Below are 18,175 nucleotides of genomic sequence, written 5' to 3'. Positions count from 1 at the left end.
AACTGGTTTGTTGGATAAATTTTATGTATAATTTTTAAGTATATTTCATAAACTTTATTATTAATACAGTATTTGTCATTATAAGTCCAAATCAATCTCCAATTAATATTTTCAAAATGTTAATTCCAAAAATATTTATTTCGAGGTGTTGCAGGGCAATGAATCAGGCATCTGAAGAACATTGACCTTGCATACGGTTTGTATTGACCTTACCAAAATGACGGTGGCTTGTGATCATGTTTGCAACATCCGCCTGCGTCACGTCCGACTCCGAACACTCAAGCTCAAAAACATGGCGTTGCTTCTAAGGTCAGTAGTACGAACATGTTATTGTTAAAAATGTGACCGTTTTGCTTTATCCTTTGTTTAAGATTAAATTAATTGTTGTGACGGCCTTTTTGCTGTCATATCAGCTGGCAGTTTGACAGTCGGGATATTGATGGTTTGCTGATGTTTACGTATGTTACATGTAACAACACTGGGCACTGTCCTTTGCTCTGATTGAATCTTTATAGCCATGTATATGCTACAGTGTTTTTTTTTTATTTGTTTTTTTATTATTCTCAGTCCGTGTACTTTTCTATCAGCCTCAGGTTACTTTAATAATAACAATAGCAATCATTTATTTCGTTGTTTTTGTTCGTACTGTCTGCAAGGTCCTTGCAACCAAAATCTTCTGTACATCAAATAAATTATGATAACCACACATTGAAAGGATAGTTCACCCAAAAATAAAAATTCTGTCATTATTTAACTACTCACTCTCAAGTTGTTCCAAACATGTATTAATATCTTTCTTCTGCTGAACACAAAAGACAATATTTTGAATGTAGGTAACTAAACATACTATGAAAGTCAATGGGGTCCAATTATTGGTTACCCATATTCTTCAAAAGAAATTCTTCAACATATCTTTTGTGTTCACGTCAGCAGAAGAAAGAAATTCATGCAGGTTTGGAACAACTTGAGGGTGAGTAAATGATGACAGAATTTTCATTTTTGGATGAACTAACTGTTACCCCTTAAAATTTGAGTAGTAGGCCTATGTTGTGTGCCACATTATCATTATTAGTCATGTTCATATGTCTGAGCTCATCTCCAGTTCTACTGGAGTCCCATCATTGTGCATTGGATCAGACATTGTGACATGATTTTCATTAGTAGATTACTGAGTTTGATCCGATTAACCATATTAGATGTTAATAATTAGGTGATTTGTATAACCAAACTGAATGCCTGATTATTAAACCAAAGTGAATGTGCGAATGTCCATATGCCTGGTCTGTGCTGTTGTTGTGTTTACAGCATGGTTTAACTTTACAGTAACCAACATGAATTAGGATGTTTTTGATTGCAGCCCCTGGTTTATAATGTACAGAATACCCAGTTGCTTTAAGTTATCTGTTTGCAAATGTGTGTTTGTACTTAAAATTGTTAGTTTTATGCTTGTGCCTGAATTTTTATTTTATTTTATATTGTTAAGGACGGTGGCCCGGCAGGGTCTGTGTTCGTCACGGTCACAGTTTGGCATCCTCTACAGACAGTGAGTATTTTTGTGTTTTCCTAATAAATTTTCAAATTCAAAATTCATATTAAGCTGTAAAGCTAATTTCTACTCTGTTTTCCAGTGCTGTTCCAATGGGAACCTCAGCTAAAGAGGAAATGAACAAGTTTTGGACAAAAAACACACGACTCAACCGACCAGTCTCACCACATATAAGCATCTACCAGTGAGTGTTACCACATCTGCATCTTGGAGTGTGTGGATCATACTATTCACTGGATTGTATGTTTGAGGATTTTGGTTTTAAAGAATGTGGTGATGAGTTATGAATGAAATGAACTAACTGTCCATAAAAAGATAATTTAATGGCTTTGGTGTTTACAGGTGGTCTGTCCCCATGTTGTTGTCAATCTCACACAGAGGAACAGGCGTGGGACTAAGTTCAGGTAGCTAGAATATATTCTTGGCTTTTGATGATGCCTCTAAGTTCACACCAAGAACAATCATGCTTAATGAACAGTCGTGGCTTAATGGTTAGAGAGTCAGACTGGTAACCTGAAGGTTGCGGGTTTGATTCTCAATAGAAAATGTCTACGGTTTCAGAGTATGGGTTACCATACTTGGCCTTCACATGTCACTTTCACTTTCTTTCACACAACTGTATTAGCGATAACATTATATTGTTGTTATGTCTTCTGATGTTTTAAATGCTTGAGCTCTTTAAGGTTGGGTGGATTTTGATTGGCTGTTAATATTTTAATCGCTCATCAGCTGGAAAAAAAAATCCTTCTAAAAGTGATTCCGACCATATCATTGTTCCTCTGTGTCGTTATTATAGCTATGGTGTGGAATTCCCTGTTCTCAAAGAATTAGAACAAGTATTAAAATGTTATCATTGTTGTTATCATCTTTGGTGCGAACAACCTTTAAAGGAACATGCTGACTTTTTGGGACTACGATTAGCTTATTCACCATATCCCCCAGAGTTAGATAACTCCATACATACCCTGTTCATCTCTGTGCGTGCCATAACTCTGTCTGACGCACCCACCACTAGCCTAGCATAGCACAAAGACTGGAGGTAAACGGCTCCAGCTAGCATACTGCTCCCAATAAGTGACAAAATAACGCCAACATTTTCCTATTTACGGTACATGTTGTTATTTGTATAGTAGTCACAGCGTGTACAAATAACAAGGTCACATGAGACACAGCCGTCTTCTAACCGTATACATACTGGAACTATACTCTCTGAAGGTATAGTTCACTCTTTTTCACCCTTCTGAGAATATAGTTCCCAGTATGTATACGGTTAGAAGATGGCTGTGTCTCATGTGACCTTGTTATTTGTACACGCTGTGACTATACAAATCACAACATGTAAATAGGAAAATGTTGGCGTTATTTTGTATGCTAGCTGGAGCCGTTTACCTCCAGTCTTTGTGCTAAGCTAGGCTAGCGGTGGGTGCGTCAGACAGAGTTACGGCACGCACAGAGATGAAAATGGTATATATGGACTTATCTAACTCTGGGGGATGCGGTGAATAAGCTAAAGTCCCAGAAAGTCGGCGTGTTCCTTTAATTCTAGGTCCACATCACAGCTATAATGATAACGACACAGAAGAACGAAATAGTTGGAATCACTTTTAGAAGCTATTGAACGATAGCAACATGACAGCCAATCAGAATCCACCCAACATTAAGAGCTCGAGCATCTCAAGCAGCTGATGGCAAAACTGCAGCGCGCACTTATAATAGACAGAACGTATCATACACTGCCATTGACGCAAATATAATTATCGTTCTTGCTGACTAATAAAGAATCCTTTTGTGTTTATGACTAAATTATTGCATTAAATAATGTTGTTGATCTTTTTGTCTCAGGAATCTCTGCGTTTGCACTTGCCGCGTTGGTTTTACCAGAGAGTTACCCATATTACCTTGATCTGATTCACTCCATGTCCTTTGGGCCCCAGTTCCTTGCTTTCTGCAAATTTGCTCTGGCTTTCCCAGTGGCTTTCCACACCTTCAATGGCGTCCGTCATCTGGTACATACACACACACACACACTCTCCGGCTCTGATAATGACTTATGACAGTGTAACCAGTTGTATGTGACCAAATATGTGATCAAGTGGAAAATTTTCAAATGTTTTAATTTATATTCAATGCTTTACTCATTACCAGAATAATGACTTATTCTTTTTGGAGACTTTTCTCAGACAATATTAATATTAATTAGATTAATTTTTTCAGCAAATCATGCAATTCATTCTTTTTTCATAAGTCCTAATATATCGATCATATTTTAATTCATATCTCTTTTTTGTCTATTTCTTTCAGATCTGGGATGTTGGGAAGGGTTTTAAGATTCCTGAAGTCTATCGTTCTGGATACGTTGTCATTGCTCTGACTGTTCTTGCATCAATTGGTCTTGCTGCCATGTAAATCCGTCGACATGAGACACAAATGAAGAAGACGTGGAAGTAGAGAAAGGGGTGTTATTTTGTTTATCTGTCCTTAAAGTGGTCTGCATGGACCAAATTCATTAATATAAAAATATATATATCTACACAAAAAATATCCTCCGTGTTGTTTTTTTCTTCATGTTAAATCCCTCGCAGCTCAAGGCATGACAAATGGAACTTGGCATTTGCAATGAACTTTACAGCAATCGTATGGAAATATTCAGGAATGGACTTAGCATTTCCTAAACCATTTGCCTTGTTTAAACTGTGTGACTGCAGTATTTCCAGAAATGTTGACCTGGACTTGATTTCACTTCAGTTTTGGGTTAACCATTTTGGGTTGCAAAGGCCCTTAACAAATATAGAAGCTCCTAGCAGTACCAGATTCTCATGCATTTATGTGATTTTCTCCCATCATCGTGACTCGATTTGGACATAAAGAGGTGTCCTTAGTACGAAGCCACAAAGTTTCTCTCCACTAGCATTTCCATCTGTAATGATACTATGTTTTAAGATAATGCTTATTAAACATTTATATGCGCTGCCTTGTGTCGTGATAATGGTAATTAAAATGTTTCATGGCAACCAATAATAAGAGCGTGATTACAATCTTGTTAATAATTTAAATAAACCCAAATGTTGCTGGCTGCACAGGTTAAATTATTCTCCTCGAATCTTGTTCACCTGAATGATAATGTCAAGGATGGCTGTGGGCTTTTTCATTTAAATGGTAATGTCGTAAAATGGATTGGTTTGGATTACAGACTACACGCAATCACTACACTGAATGTTTATTGAAAAACTCCATCCTGGAGTCCTAAAGTACATGTTCACTCGTCGTTTCCTTTCCCCTTCACTATAACACTAAATCTGGAGAGTTATTTATCTGTGTCTGAAACTAGAAGGCCTGTCCTTTAACTTGTGGTCAAGAGTACACAAATTGTGTTCAGTTTCAGCATTGCATCAGGTTGGTTTATTTGGTCTTTTCAAACTGAGGTCTAGGGACCCCCAGGGGTCCTCTGAAAATTTAAGCCAATTTTACAAAATGTATTTTTAGGACTGTCGGTTATCATGTTACCTTAAAATATTAGTTAAGTGTTTAACAGGAATTTTAACACACTTACCGGTACCAAATTTCATATTCTTTTGATTCAAAGAAAACTGGTAAGAAATCATGATGTTGATTGTGCTTTTTTTTTTATTATTGCTATAGGTTTTAACAATAGAAATAAAGAAATATGCACCCTTGCTCTCTCACTCTATATACTTTGTGTGGAAAAATTAGTATTGCTCATTTCTCTTACCTTACAACTTATATATGGCCAACCATCATTGTATCTTACAGCTCTTTTCCTTTACACTGTTGCCTTTATCTCCTGGGGGTTGGACAACACTATTCTCTGCAAAGTGCCTTTGGAACAATATTTACTTTGAGAAGTGCTACACAAATTGAATTGAAAATGTTTCTCTGCAGGAGAATGTTCATATCCAACTACTCTGTCTCTGAGAGACGACATTTTTAATTTAATAAATAGATAAGTGTTTTCCTTTTACCACAGTAGCCTATACAAACCAATTATTCTTCATAATATCGTATTATATATATATATATTTTATATATAAAACGATATATTCTTGCAAGCGGATCATATTTTTCGGTCATTGACGGAACCCAGAAAACCCCATATATAGGCTGTGATGCGCACGCGACTTAATTTGGCTAATTTTGCATCAAACAAATAATTAGCCTGCTATTTAAACATAGATGATACATAAATATAATGATACTCAAAAAGACAGAGTACACAAAACGACGCATTTCATGTACATGCTTATGTTATTAATTTCGCTTATGAATTCCGTTTATTCTGTTGTTCCAGAATAACGCACACAGCGAATTAGGCTACTAGAAGTAAAGCTCCTGAGAAATTAGTGTGTTTGAGCTGTGGTAGTATTCTGAAAGTCATAGTGATCATATGGATTGTTTCTTGATCGTTGTTTATGTAAGAACTGATAAAAATAAACCATGATGATTTTGGTTCCGTGTGCTGACGGCGGATGTCCGCTACGCACGACGTCAAAGACGAGAGAGGACTGCGCGCCCCCTAGCGGGACATGACGTAATTACAGAACGAGCATATAGCTGGTCCTGATGCTGCAGGATACCGTACTGATGCAGAATATGACCTCACTTTACGCTGCATCATGTGGCTCAGTCTCTGTGGCGCAATGGAATAGCGCGCTGGACTTCTAATCCAGAGGCTCCGGGTTCGAGTCCCGGCAGAGATGACGCCATCAGTGGATGATGGCTTTTTTTAATGCATAAATGGATATTGTGATGCTCATCCGTCACTTCATCGCAGAGAATGCAATGCATGTTACATTTTTGTGAATGAACCTACTCTTTTATATGCGTAGCAATAACATGTATTTTTTGTTATGATAACATTCACAATTATAATTTTAAAATACTTTTTTTCTTATATATTTCCATATATATATTTTAAAAAACTGTTTTACGAAGGAGAGAGATGCAACGGTGTCAGCTTTTATCCTACATTTCTAATACAGTAAAAAAAAAAAACTATTTTTCATTTTTAATGCATTCCTGTCCCCTTTGCCCTCTCAAATCAGTTCAGCTGTAATATACTTGTATTTGGTCTTGGCAATAAAGTATCTACAACGTGAAGAGAATTATCCTGAATTGCACTGGGGAGAGAAAGAGAGAAAGGTGAAGAGAGAATGAGAGCCTGCCAGAGAGATGGAGAGAGACATCAGTGTACTATTGATTTTCCAGCGAACTGTGTGATTGGCTCTTCCTGGTCATTATGGGATAGAAATAGAGAGGTATCTCACTTCTGCACTGCCTGATCAAACACTACAGGAAACCCTCTTTCAGGAAACCCTCCTTCACTCTGTCATGCATTTATTTGAATGGAAGGTGTGAATGTTCACTAGTTTCTCAGTCATTCATTTATCCACTTTGAGCTCATTTTCATCCTCTCATGTGATTCAATTTCACCAGCAACCCTGCGCTGAAACTCTTTCTGCAATTTTGCAATTCATATGTGATTTTGGCCCATTCTGCCTTGAACATCTACCTTTTTTTCTTTCCTCTCTCCACAGGCAATTTTAGTATCTGAGAAAGTGGAAAAATGCATAAATGGATATTGTGATGCTCATCCGTCACTTCATCGCAGAGAATGCAATGCATGTTACATTTTTGTGAATGAACCTACTCTTTTATATGCGTAGCAATAACATGTATTTTTTGTTATGATAACATTCACAATTATAATTTTAAAATACTTTTTTTCTTATATATTTCCATATATATATAAAAAAAAACTGTTTTACAAATGAGAGAGATGCAACGGTGTCAGCTTTTATCCTACATTTCTAATACAGTAAAAAAAAAACTATTTTTCATTTTTAATGCATTCCTGTCCCCTTTGCCCTCTCAAATCAGTTCAGCTGTAATATACTTGTATTTGGTCTTGGCAATAAAGTATCTACAACGTGAAGAGAATTATCCTGAATTGCACTGGGGAGAGAAAGAGAGAAAGGTGAAGAGAGAATGAGAGCCTGCCAGAGAGATGGAGAGAGACATCAGTGTACTATTGATTTTCCAGCGAACTGTGTGATTGGCTCTTCCTGGTCATTATGGGATAGAAATAGAGAGGTATCTCACTTCTGCACTGCCTGATCAAACACTACAGGAAACCCTCTTTCAGGAAACCCTCCTTCACTCTGTCATGCATTTATTTGAATGGAAGGTGTGAATGTTCACTAGTTTCTCAGTCATTCATTTATCCACTTTGAGCTCATTTTCATCCTCTCATGTGATTCAATTTCACCAGCAACCCTGCGCTGAAACTCTTTCTGCAATTTTGCAATTCATATGTGATTTTGGCCCATTCTGCCTTGAACATCTACCTTTTTTTCTTTCCTCTCTCCACAGGCAATTTTAGTATCTGAGAAAGTGAGAGTGAGAGGAAGCGACGATGGCTCATTTTAATGCAGTATTTGACTTTAGATGTTCAGCAAGTCATTAAACTGATAATTGAGACGTTCTGCTCATATTATCCCTGTCTTCCTGTCTGTCTTCCTCGCACTCCCGGGCCGGTCGGAAACTAGGGTGTTGGTTTCTCTGCTTCTGGACAGTCGCACGTCTGCGAAAAAGGATTGCGCAGGTCACGGGCGAGCGCGCTCGACCGCGTGGACTGTCACAGCTCTGCGGAGAATGACGTCAGCGTCTCTATAAAATGATGAAATGGGCTCTGTTTCCAAACACTAGAAACTGAAGGTACGCCGTCCGGCACTTCACAGACTGAAATATTGTTGTGTAAATATCTTCTCAATCTGATAGGCTGAACTATTTCATTGTGGAATGATGTAACCGGGCGCTTTCTGGGAATACCGGCGTTGTGCCGAAATGCTCGCAGTACAGTCTCCTGACCAGTAGATGTAACTACTGTCTCATCCGTATCAGTGATGAAGACAGTGTTGACGTCCGTGCAAAAGCTGGGATGATGATAACACAACAAACATACTGTATCTTTTATTTAGCGCATAAAGAGATTACTTTTCCACTGTCTAATCTGCGTCATGCTTTATTCACTCCGTGAAATTAATAAAGGCCGACAGACTGTGGGCTGGTGGTGATGACATTAACACAAGTGTAGTTATTTGGGCCGGAAGTGTCCCACCCCGAGGCTCCGGTTGGCTGGTCGAGCCACCGCCACGGTGACCGAGTCGTTGCTCTCTCGGGGTATCTGCCTCTCGTGCAGTCGTCCATGTTTAACCCCGTGCGTCCCCCACACCGCACAGCGAATAATCCGCGTGCAGAACTAATCCTTAAATCCTCGAGTCGCAACGCCCTCCCCTCCTCCTCCCATCCTCTCCTCTCGCGCGGGCCTCCCGAGCAGCCGGCGGGGTCTCCAGAGCCCGGCTCGCGCGCGCGAGGACTCTATTCACAAGACCACACCTCGCGCCGCCACCAGACTATATGAGGGGGGACCTCAAGAAACATTTCACCCCGAAATAAAACAAACAAACAAACAAACACACACACACACACACACACACACACACACACACACACACACACACACACACACACACACACACACACACACACACACACACACACACGATATATTTATTGTGACATTATTTCATAACAACTGTAGTTAGTTGTTTTTAGTAATCAGTAGCCATCAGATACTTTCTTTTGATTGTGGAGTTAACTATTTGGGACAGCTATTCATTCATTCATTCATTCATTCATTCATTCATTCATTCATTCATTCATTCATTCATTCATTCATTCATTCATTCATTCATTCATTCATTCATTCATTCATTCATTCATTCATTTTCTACTTGGTTATAGGTTCTTTGATAAATTGCAAAATTTAGTGTGCTTTCAAAAGATTAGCAGTCCAACAACACCGTTATCTTGATGTTCGTTCAAATAGACTCAGTGTTTTTTTATTTATTTACAGGTTAAGCTAATGTATTGGCATACAAATATCATATTTTTACATTTCACATTTTATACTAAATACATTAAATATAAAAATACTTGTGACTATTTAGATCACAGAGACATTTGCATATATGATACATGATGAAAAAATATTTCATTATTTATCACAACTTATTTTTCTTTTGTCAAATCATCTTGGATAATTAATGTGGTTCAGATAACATAACGTTTGGAGTTTATGTTGATTACAGTAAACGAATCTCCATTGTATCAACTAAATTTTTTTACTTTGATGAACTCAAAATTGTAATGCAAACATACTTTTTAAAATCAACAATATTTTTTAGGCTAATTATTATTAATGAAGTATTCAATATCGTTCTTTATTGTTTTAATCTAATGTTTAGTAAAATAAAATAAAATAAAATAAAAAATAATAATAATATATAGGCCTAGGCTATATAACAATCTATTTATTTCTGACATAAATAATGTAACAACAGCAGTAATCATAATAATAATATATCTTAGGCAGTATGGTCTAGCCCTGTTATCCAAATGGTACGGCCAAATCGTATTAAAATACCCACCCCTCCCCCTCCACCCCCCGCGCCTCCCTCCTTCTCTCTCCCTCCCTTTCTCCGTTCTTTCAGACAGACTGTTTTGCTGCAGTGAACGGTAGCCGTGGAGAGAGGAAAAGGCAAGAAAAACAAGAAGACAGCGGAGGGCGGAACGAGAACCAAGACAGACAGATCCATTGGGACCTTAGCGTGAGCGCCAGCAGGCATAGACGGGTCCAACACTCCAGAACCAACGGAGCCAACAGGCATCACGAGGAGCGCTTATATCGGTGCGTATTGTAATCTGCCCTCCTTTTGAGCTCACAGACACGCAGGGGTATTATTGTCGTTGGCGTCCTGGCGCTTATACAGAGGGGGGGTGGGGGGGAGACACCTGTCAGGTTTGTAAATAGGGGAGCGCTCGTGCTCTGGAATGCGCCTGCATCCGCGCGCGTCTCTTCTGACGGGCGCACCGGGCAAAAAACCATTCAAACGAGCTCGGAGGTGTTAAACTATACGCAAAGGGAAGGGGGCTGATTTTAAAGCGTGCTTTGGTTTACTGTAAATGCGCCGATGGTTGCTTTGCCCCCTCGCGTTTCCCCTCCCCTCACAATCGCGAGCTTTAGCATCCCTGCCGCTCCTTCTGCATTCAGCTCGGACTGTGTGCACCTGCTACTGTTTTCCGTGGTTCGGTGGGGCGTCCCGGTTGCGCGGATGAGAACGGGACTGGTTCTCAGCGGGAGAGAGAGAGAGAGAGAGAGAGAGAGAGAGAGAGAGAGAGGAGAAGTGCGAGAAAAGAACCGATGAGTGAGGGAGACGGCGCGGGTGGCTCCGTTTCGGGTCGCGTGCCCTATAATTGCAGCAGGTATCATCATCACCTCATCCAGTCATCACCTCATCCAGTCGCGATGAACACACGCACACACACACACACACACACACACACACACACACACACACACACACACACACACACACACACACACACATAGTTTGACAGCCACTGTCCGTCCATGCCTCCCTCTATAGTTGCACAACAATGCAGAGCATCTCTGCGCGATCGCCCGCCCGATCCGCAGGCAACGCTATGACTTGAACAGTTCACAAAAGCTCACTAAGGGAGAGTAGTAGGCAACCAAACGACCTGGACTATTGTGTGAGTGCGCGCGTGCGCGCGGTTGTGGCCACGCTCGCGCTGAATTCTCAACGGGCGACAGGTGCACCTTCCTCTCGCGCGCAGCAGCAGTCAGAGTAGGAGAATAATGAGAGCGGTGTTAAAGGCTACCGGGAGGATTTCAGGGGCAGCACTCTACAAATCTTAATTCTTGTCAGGTATGCACTCACTTTTACGTAGCAATTGTCGAATCAGGGTCGTTTTCTGGGTTACTGAGTGACGAAGAGAATGTTTTCGATCACTGCGTCACATACACAGCGAATGACACGCGACGATTAATGAAAGCACTGGGACAGCTCGTGAGTGAAGTGTGTGTGCTCAGCATCTATGTGACCAATCGGCGCGCTCTGTCTGTTAATGAGTGTGTATGTGTGTTGTCCTTTCTTCCAGTCAGCGCTTCGGTGAGCTTCTCGTGGTCTCGAGAGGACTATTGGGTTTAACGTAGCTACTGGACTGATGAGCGGGATGCGCGTGCGTCAGAGTATGACATTCCCGTCATTCCACCGAGCCGCTCTTAGGGCTCTCGCGGCCTTGACGATGCTTATCGCGACCTCCGTTCGGAGCAACTACGTTTTTGGTAAGAAACCCCCCTCTCTGCTGCACTCACTCTGCTCCTCCCTCTTGTTTTCAGTGTTTTCTGTTTCTGGGAGTCACAGAGCCGTTAATAAGCTCGAGGGGCACCGAGAAACCTCCCCCTCTCAGCTCCAACGGAATTTTCTGCTGTGTTCTGTTATTTTGGGAACAATAGCGCACATACCATCTATCTATCTATCTATCTATCTATCTATCTATCTATCTATCTATCTATCTATCTATCTATCTATCTATCTATCTATCTATCTATCTATCTATCTATCTATCTATCTATCTATCTTCTCAGTCATTTCTCAAGAAGGCTATACACTCTTAAAAATAAAGGTTCTAAAATTGGGTTTTTGTAGCGATGCCATATAGGAGAAACATTTTTGTTTCCTCAAAGAACCTTTCAGTGAACCATTTTCTAAATCTAAAGAAACTTTTTCCACTTTAAAGAACCCTTTGTGGTTTCATTGGTGTTAAAGGTTCTCCGTGGAACAATAGATGCCAATAAAGAACCTCTATTTTTGAAATTTCCATGAAGTTGGATCTTCTATTTATCATCAAATATTTTAATTATAAAGTGTTTTAATGAACTTGGAAGGATTGCAGCTTGAAATGTTTGATGCTTTTATGATGAATACACCACAAATAGAGTACAGATCTATCTATCCTCAAGCACATGTGCAACACATTACACAACTTACTGAGTTGGACTGAATCAGTCTTCTGGCTTGTGTAGGTGTGTGGCTATTACATTGGTCCTCTATGGAGTTTAGGACTAAACAGCATTTTTGATCAAACCTTTTCATTATAAAATCCTTTTTCATTAAGGTTTAGTAAGGAATGCAGCTTTTGTTGAAATGTCTGGTTCATTGTCACTGTTTCAGCAGACTGATGAGTGGAGATCATAACTGCTTTTAATTTTTAGTTGGAAGTATAATTGCTACTGCACAAGTGTACATTACACAATCACAATGAGTTGGACTGAATCAGTCTACAGGCTTGTGTAGGTGTTACTCTCTAGAGTACTCTCTGAACAGATCTCTATCAAATGTCCAACATTTTTGAGCAAAAATATGGATGATTATTCATGAATGATGATTGTGATAGAGTTTTCCTTTTCATTATGAAGTGTGAACCAGAGATTTGTGTCGAGATGTTAGATTCAGAGAGATTGTGTCATTGTCTTTCTTTCTTTCTTTCTTTCTTTCTTTCTTTCTTTCTTTCTTTCTTTCTTTCTTTCTTTCTTTCTTTCTTTCTTTCTTTCTTTCTATCGATCCTGATCTTATCCTTTCTCTCTCACACACAGACAAACACTTAAACTCTGTCAGCTGTTTTTGCTGCTCACTGCATTATTCATTATTGTGCTTTTTTGTGCTTTTGCATATCCACTAACCCTATGCATCCTTAATGCGGATGTGAGCGTATGTGTGTGCAGGCTTTTTGCATATGTAAGAAACTCATACTTTGGTGTATGTGCTGTAGTGGAGCGAGTTGTTTGAGAGGATGTATGGGTTGTGTTTGAGTGGTCATGAGCATGTTGAATGTTGGCTCTAAAGTGGGAAACAGAATGTTTTTATTGTATTCATTATCAAATAAATGTTTGGTGAGCATTAATTGAAAAAAATCTTAGAGACCCCAAACTTTTGAATGGTGTCATTGTGCATTGAGAACCAATTAAACAATAAAATAACAAATAGAATTAAAATGAAATGTAAAAAAACCCTGGAAACTTGACTTTTGACATATTCAAGCTTTTCACAATTTGCAGACTGTGCTGGTGTTTCTGCTGAGTTTAGTGCGTTACATTGCAAAAGCTGGGTTAATAAAAGTGTATTAAACTGACAATGAATACCTTTCGGCCTTAGTAAACAAAGCTTTCATCTTTCCAACTAATTGCATGTATATATGATGGTTATAGATGATCAGTAGATCTGCACGGTTCTGGATAAATTTAGAATCACTCGATGTTCTGACAAAATGTTATTTGCAGCAGTCTATTAAAAAATATTGAATTAATTTGAAAAACAAATTTTAATCAGTTTGAATGAATGATTTAATGACTCACTCATAAAGATTTCACTTGTTTCATTAATGAATACATTTAATGAAAAATAGGCTGCATTTTTAACAGTCACTTGTCGCCACCTACTGGTGTAACAAAATGTCATTGATACAATCGTTATTTGAAGTGCCATGTTACTTTCTAAAGGTGATTTACTCTGTTTGAGTTGCTAGTGTAGTAGACATCAGTGTTTATATCCAAACTATAAACTTTTATCACAGAACTGTGATCATTTTAATTAAGACATTAAACTTGAATTAAGAAAAATAATGATACAATGTGGTTGAAAAGCCTGTTAGTAAAGCTGTTTCTTACCTATACATGACAACTGCTCTCTCTGGGTCAGCAACAGTGCCAATTTAGGCATTGTTGACCAAATCGTTGTCATTTAGGAATATGGATTGCTAGGGTGTTTGAATCAAGATCCCAATCTTTTAACGATTAATTGTGTAGCTTTAATGATAAGCTTTAATGAAAGCTTTAAATTATGTCTAATTTTGATTTACTGAAAAGAGCTGGCTCATAAGACCTCAATGTCGGGTAGAAGTTTGCTGCAGAGCTCATGGGCCTGAGGGCTCGGCAAAAGTGCGTATTGAGGACGCATATCAGCCGCAAAGGTGGTACTTGCGAGCACCTATCTGAAACCCAAAATGACGGCTGCTTCTCAATCGGAAGGCTGTGTCCTGTTAGGCCGCATATCTCGGCTGCCACGCCCTCAATCTCGGTCAAAGGACGTCTTGATTTAAAGGATCCTTTGAAGGCAGCCTTAGTTTCATGTCCTTCATTTGGCCTGTTTTGAAGGATGCATCACGTGTACCCTTCGCATCCTTCAATCACCCAAAATTCTTTGCATATTCCAGTTCACAAAAAATAATTAGCTGAAAATAATATGCTTGTCCAATTTTACTGCGTAATGAAAGACAAAACAAAAAGAAGATAAAGGCATTTTGTTTTGTTGTAAATTAATCACACAATGCTAAACTGTGGATAATGTAAACTACTGGGAGACCGACCACAGATAATTGTCATTAACTGTACTGCATTAATAAATAAAAAAGTGAATATAAAGGTTTTTAAAATAATTATTATAAATGAAGTATTAGAAACAATGATACAGATGATTCAGACACCCACGTGATCTTATTCCTAAATGATAATGATTCTGCTGTCTATCAATCCTTTTACAAGTACGATCACAGCAAACATTCAAATCTGCGTTGGCGTAGCATTAAAGTCCCCCTGTGGTAAAAATCAAGTTTTTAATGTTGTTTATATGTCTATGTGGTGTTTTTAATGTGCTTTAAGACAAACCATGTTCAAATTTACAAGTCAACACCATTGCTGAGTATTTTCTCTTTAAAGGAACACTCCGACTTTTTGGGACTTTAGGCTATTCACCTTATCCCCCAGAGTTAGATAAGTCCATACATACCTTTTTCATCTCCGTGCGTGCTATAAGTCTGTTTGACGCACCCACCGCTAGCCTAGCTTAGCACAAAGACTGGATGTAAATGGTTGCAGCTAGCATACTAATCCAAAAGTGACAAAATAACGCAAACATTTTCCTATTTACATGTTGTTATTTGTATAGTCACAGAGTGTACAAAAAACAAAGTCACATGAGACACAGACATATTTTAACCGTATAAATACTGGGAACTATATTCTCTGAAGGCGAAGCACTGCTACTTGGGCGGAGTGATAACCGCAGCACCTGAGACGCGCCGTGGTGAGGAGCAGAGAGTTCGTTCAGAGTTTGGGTAACAGAGTCAGCAATTTATAAATAGTAAAAGCGTAGTTTACAATCATGGGTTTTCGCTGTATTGTAAAGAGCTGTGACAATAAACAGGGGAGACCAGGTAATACCATGATGTTTCATAGAATTGCAACTAAAAACGCTGACCGGATGAAGAAATGGCTGCTTGCTCTGGATATTGACCAAGTAAAAATCATCTGAAATTTCCTCAAAATCAGCCATGATCACCATTCACGTCCGCTAATAGATAGTTAGTCACGTTGGTTTTGTTGACAGAAGAAACAACGGCGCGTCTCAGGTGCTGCAGCAATCCGCCCAAGTAGCAGTGCTTCGCCTTCAGAGAATATAGTTCTACTTACTACGCATTAAAAAAGAAACAAGATTAGCATGGTTATCATGATATAAGTTAGGCTAATGTCTAATGATATTTATCAGGTCTTCACTCATAGTTTCTTGATTAGGCTGTAAGTGTGTGTGAAAGAGTGTTCAGATGTCCAGTCATGTTCTCTGATGTGTTGGCTACGTATTTGAATTTGGCTGTGTGTGAGAGAGACAACTTTTCACTTTGGTCTCTATGTGTGTGAGGGATATCCAGTTCATCGCTCATGGTCTCTGCAGTGTACATGTGTTTGTGGAGTTTTAACCTCTGGTCTCTGATGTCTGTGTGAGTAAGTGTGTGTGCTTGTGTTGCTCATGTGGTCTCTGATGTGTGTGTGTGCGACTTGTAGGACAGATCACCCGTAGCCTCCGATATGTGTGCTACATCCTCAGTGACATGTTTGCGAGCCGCTCAACATGTGGTGGAAGCATCTGGATATCCTCCATAACCTGCTTGATCAATTCTGAAAGGTCATTTTAAAGAGGACGGCACAGCTCTGGGGCTCATTTCATAGGGCTTAACAACTGTGCATCACAGATTCATCAAAAGAGACACTGCAAGGGAAAATGAGCCTTTTTGTTTGTTTGTTGCGTGGCTGCTGGCGGTGTGTTGAAGCATGTTGTTGTGTCCCTCCACTGACCTGAGACATTTTGATGGCTATTTGTGTTGCTACTGCACATTTGGGCTGAGTGATTTATGCAGTCTTATAGTGTAAAACCTCAGTGATGCTGACATATGTGCATGTTTGTGAAAGCATGTCAGGATTAAAGTGGTATTATGTGTGTGTGTTGTGTAATCGAATGCCTCTAGTCTAAGAGATCTTTAGAGTAATGTTCATTATAAATGGTCCTGAACAGAATAGCTACTTAGCATAAATAATGCAGAGTAATGGATCACTAAAAAACTGATTAGTCAGACGACAGGCCACAAATTATTCGCACACTTTGCACATCTTAACCCCTGATGGCTCTTCTCTCACAACACAAGAAAACACCAGAGAGACCTGCATGTGGAGAAACTACACATTTTATAAGTCATAATTATGGATTTTTTTAAGTGGTTTACAGAAAAAACTTTTTTTAATTACTCAAAAGTGAGTTTTGTCTCACTTGATTTACTTGTTTAATTTCAAAGAGAGGTAGATTGTTCTTTTTATCCTGGCTGTGGCTGTTATTGTTCTCTTGTGTTTCCATTTGTTGAGACAAATATCATTATACTATTGCAACGGTCCCTGTATAAGAGGGCTGTTGATACAGCTAGATGTGCCAAATTGATTATTCTTAAACAATGTTCCATTACAATGAACACACTGTAGCATTAAAACAAAATGCTTTCAGTTAAACAGTGTTTTTAAATTTAAAATTATATATTGATTTAAAATGTTCACTGTTGTCTGTTTAAGCTCTGACCTTTAAGACCTTATGCCATTTTGTTTCCTTCCGTCTCTAAATGTAGCATCTCGACTGAAAAGGAACTGCATTCTTCTCTGAGAAGGATTCATGGAATTATGTTATAGAATTTGGCCAAAATGAGGTATCTTAGAGGGCAATGAGGCATCACAGATGTAGAAAAGCTTTCACATTTGTGATGTCATAAAATGTGGCCAAGGTTGGCAGTTCAGCAAAAGCCATGTTATTCAACATATGGACAGACTGCATATAACCGCTCACTGACCATCTGCAGCATATTGCAGACCAAAATGGCAAGACATTAAATACATCATGCTCCAATCTGACTGTAGCTTTACGCAATTCCTGGGAGCCCATGTATTAATTCCATTGAAAAACAAAGCTCCCAGGCAATTACAGCGAGCACTTCTGATTCTCTAGATCTATTAATGTCTGCAAGGTCAAAATTTTATCATATTTGTATTGCTTGTAAACATTGTATAAAAAAGTTTTTATATGAGTTCAAAAAGTAGGGAAACAGCAAGATCATGGGTTTAAATCACAGGCAATGCATGAACCATTATAACGTATGCCTTGAATGCAGTGTGTTGATTTGTATAAAAATGTCTGCCAAATGTGCAAATGTACATTTTCATGGGAGAATATAACTCATTTGTAATATAGTGGTATGAGGAGGACACAAATATGTTTGATTTGACTGTGTGATGTGTTTTTCAATAGACTAATGCACAAAAAGTATTTTCTTGTTTTTCAATCATGTGGCCATTAGCATTTTTTGCCACATTCCCCC

The 18,175-nt window shown here is 38.9% G+C and overlaps 2 protein-coding genes across 9 annotated transcripts in view; both read left to right on the top strand.

Moving 5' to 3' along the window:
* Positions 1 to 170: 170 nt before the first annotated feature.
* On the top strand, positions 171 to 4,514 carry sdhc (succinate dehydrogenase complex, subunit C, integral membrane protein). The gene is made up of 6 exons (XM_079613918.1): positions 171 to 309; positions 1,484 to 1,543; positions 1,629 to 1,730; positions 1,889 to 1,950; positions 3,389 to 3,552; positions 3,848 to 4,514. The coding sequence occupies exons 1-6, from the start codon at positions 218 to 220 to the stop codon at positions 3,950 to 3,952; spliced, it is 585 nt and encodes a 194-aa protein (XP_079470044.1). The 5' UTR covers positions 171 to 217; the 3' UTR covers positions 3,953 to 4,514.
* Positions 4,515 to 10,109: 5,595 nt separating this feature from the next.
* Positions 10,110 to 18,175, top strand: part of cadm3 (cell adhesion molecule 3) — a 66,389-nt gene continuing 58,323 nt past the window's right edge. For 6 of the 8 annotated variants that reach the window (XM_079613880.1, XM_079613879.1, XM_079613884.1 and 3 more), the window contains exons 1-2: positions 10,115 to 10,313; positions 11,588 to 11,774. In XM_079613880.1, the coding sequence (XP_079470006.1) occupies positions 11,654 to 11,774 (121 nt within the window). In that variant the 5' untranslated portion in view covers positions 10,115 to 10,313; positions 11,588 to 11,653. Of the gene's footprint in view, positions 10,314 to 11,220; positions 11,356 to 11,587; positions 11,775 to 18,175 lie in introns of those variants that run through there. The other 2 variants (XM_079613885.1, XM_079613886.1) reach the window with 2 other exon arrangements.

This window comes from Phoxinus phoxinus (assembly GCF_949152265.1).
Source record: "Phoxinus phoxinus genome assembly, chromosome: 5".
NCBI classification, from domain to species: Eukaryota; Metazoa; Chordata; class Actinopteri; order Cypriniformes; family Leuciscidae; genus Phoxinus; species Phoxinus phoxinus.
Note: the sequence above shows the minus strand (reverse complement) of the source record. Positions and strands in the feature narration are given on the sequence as shown.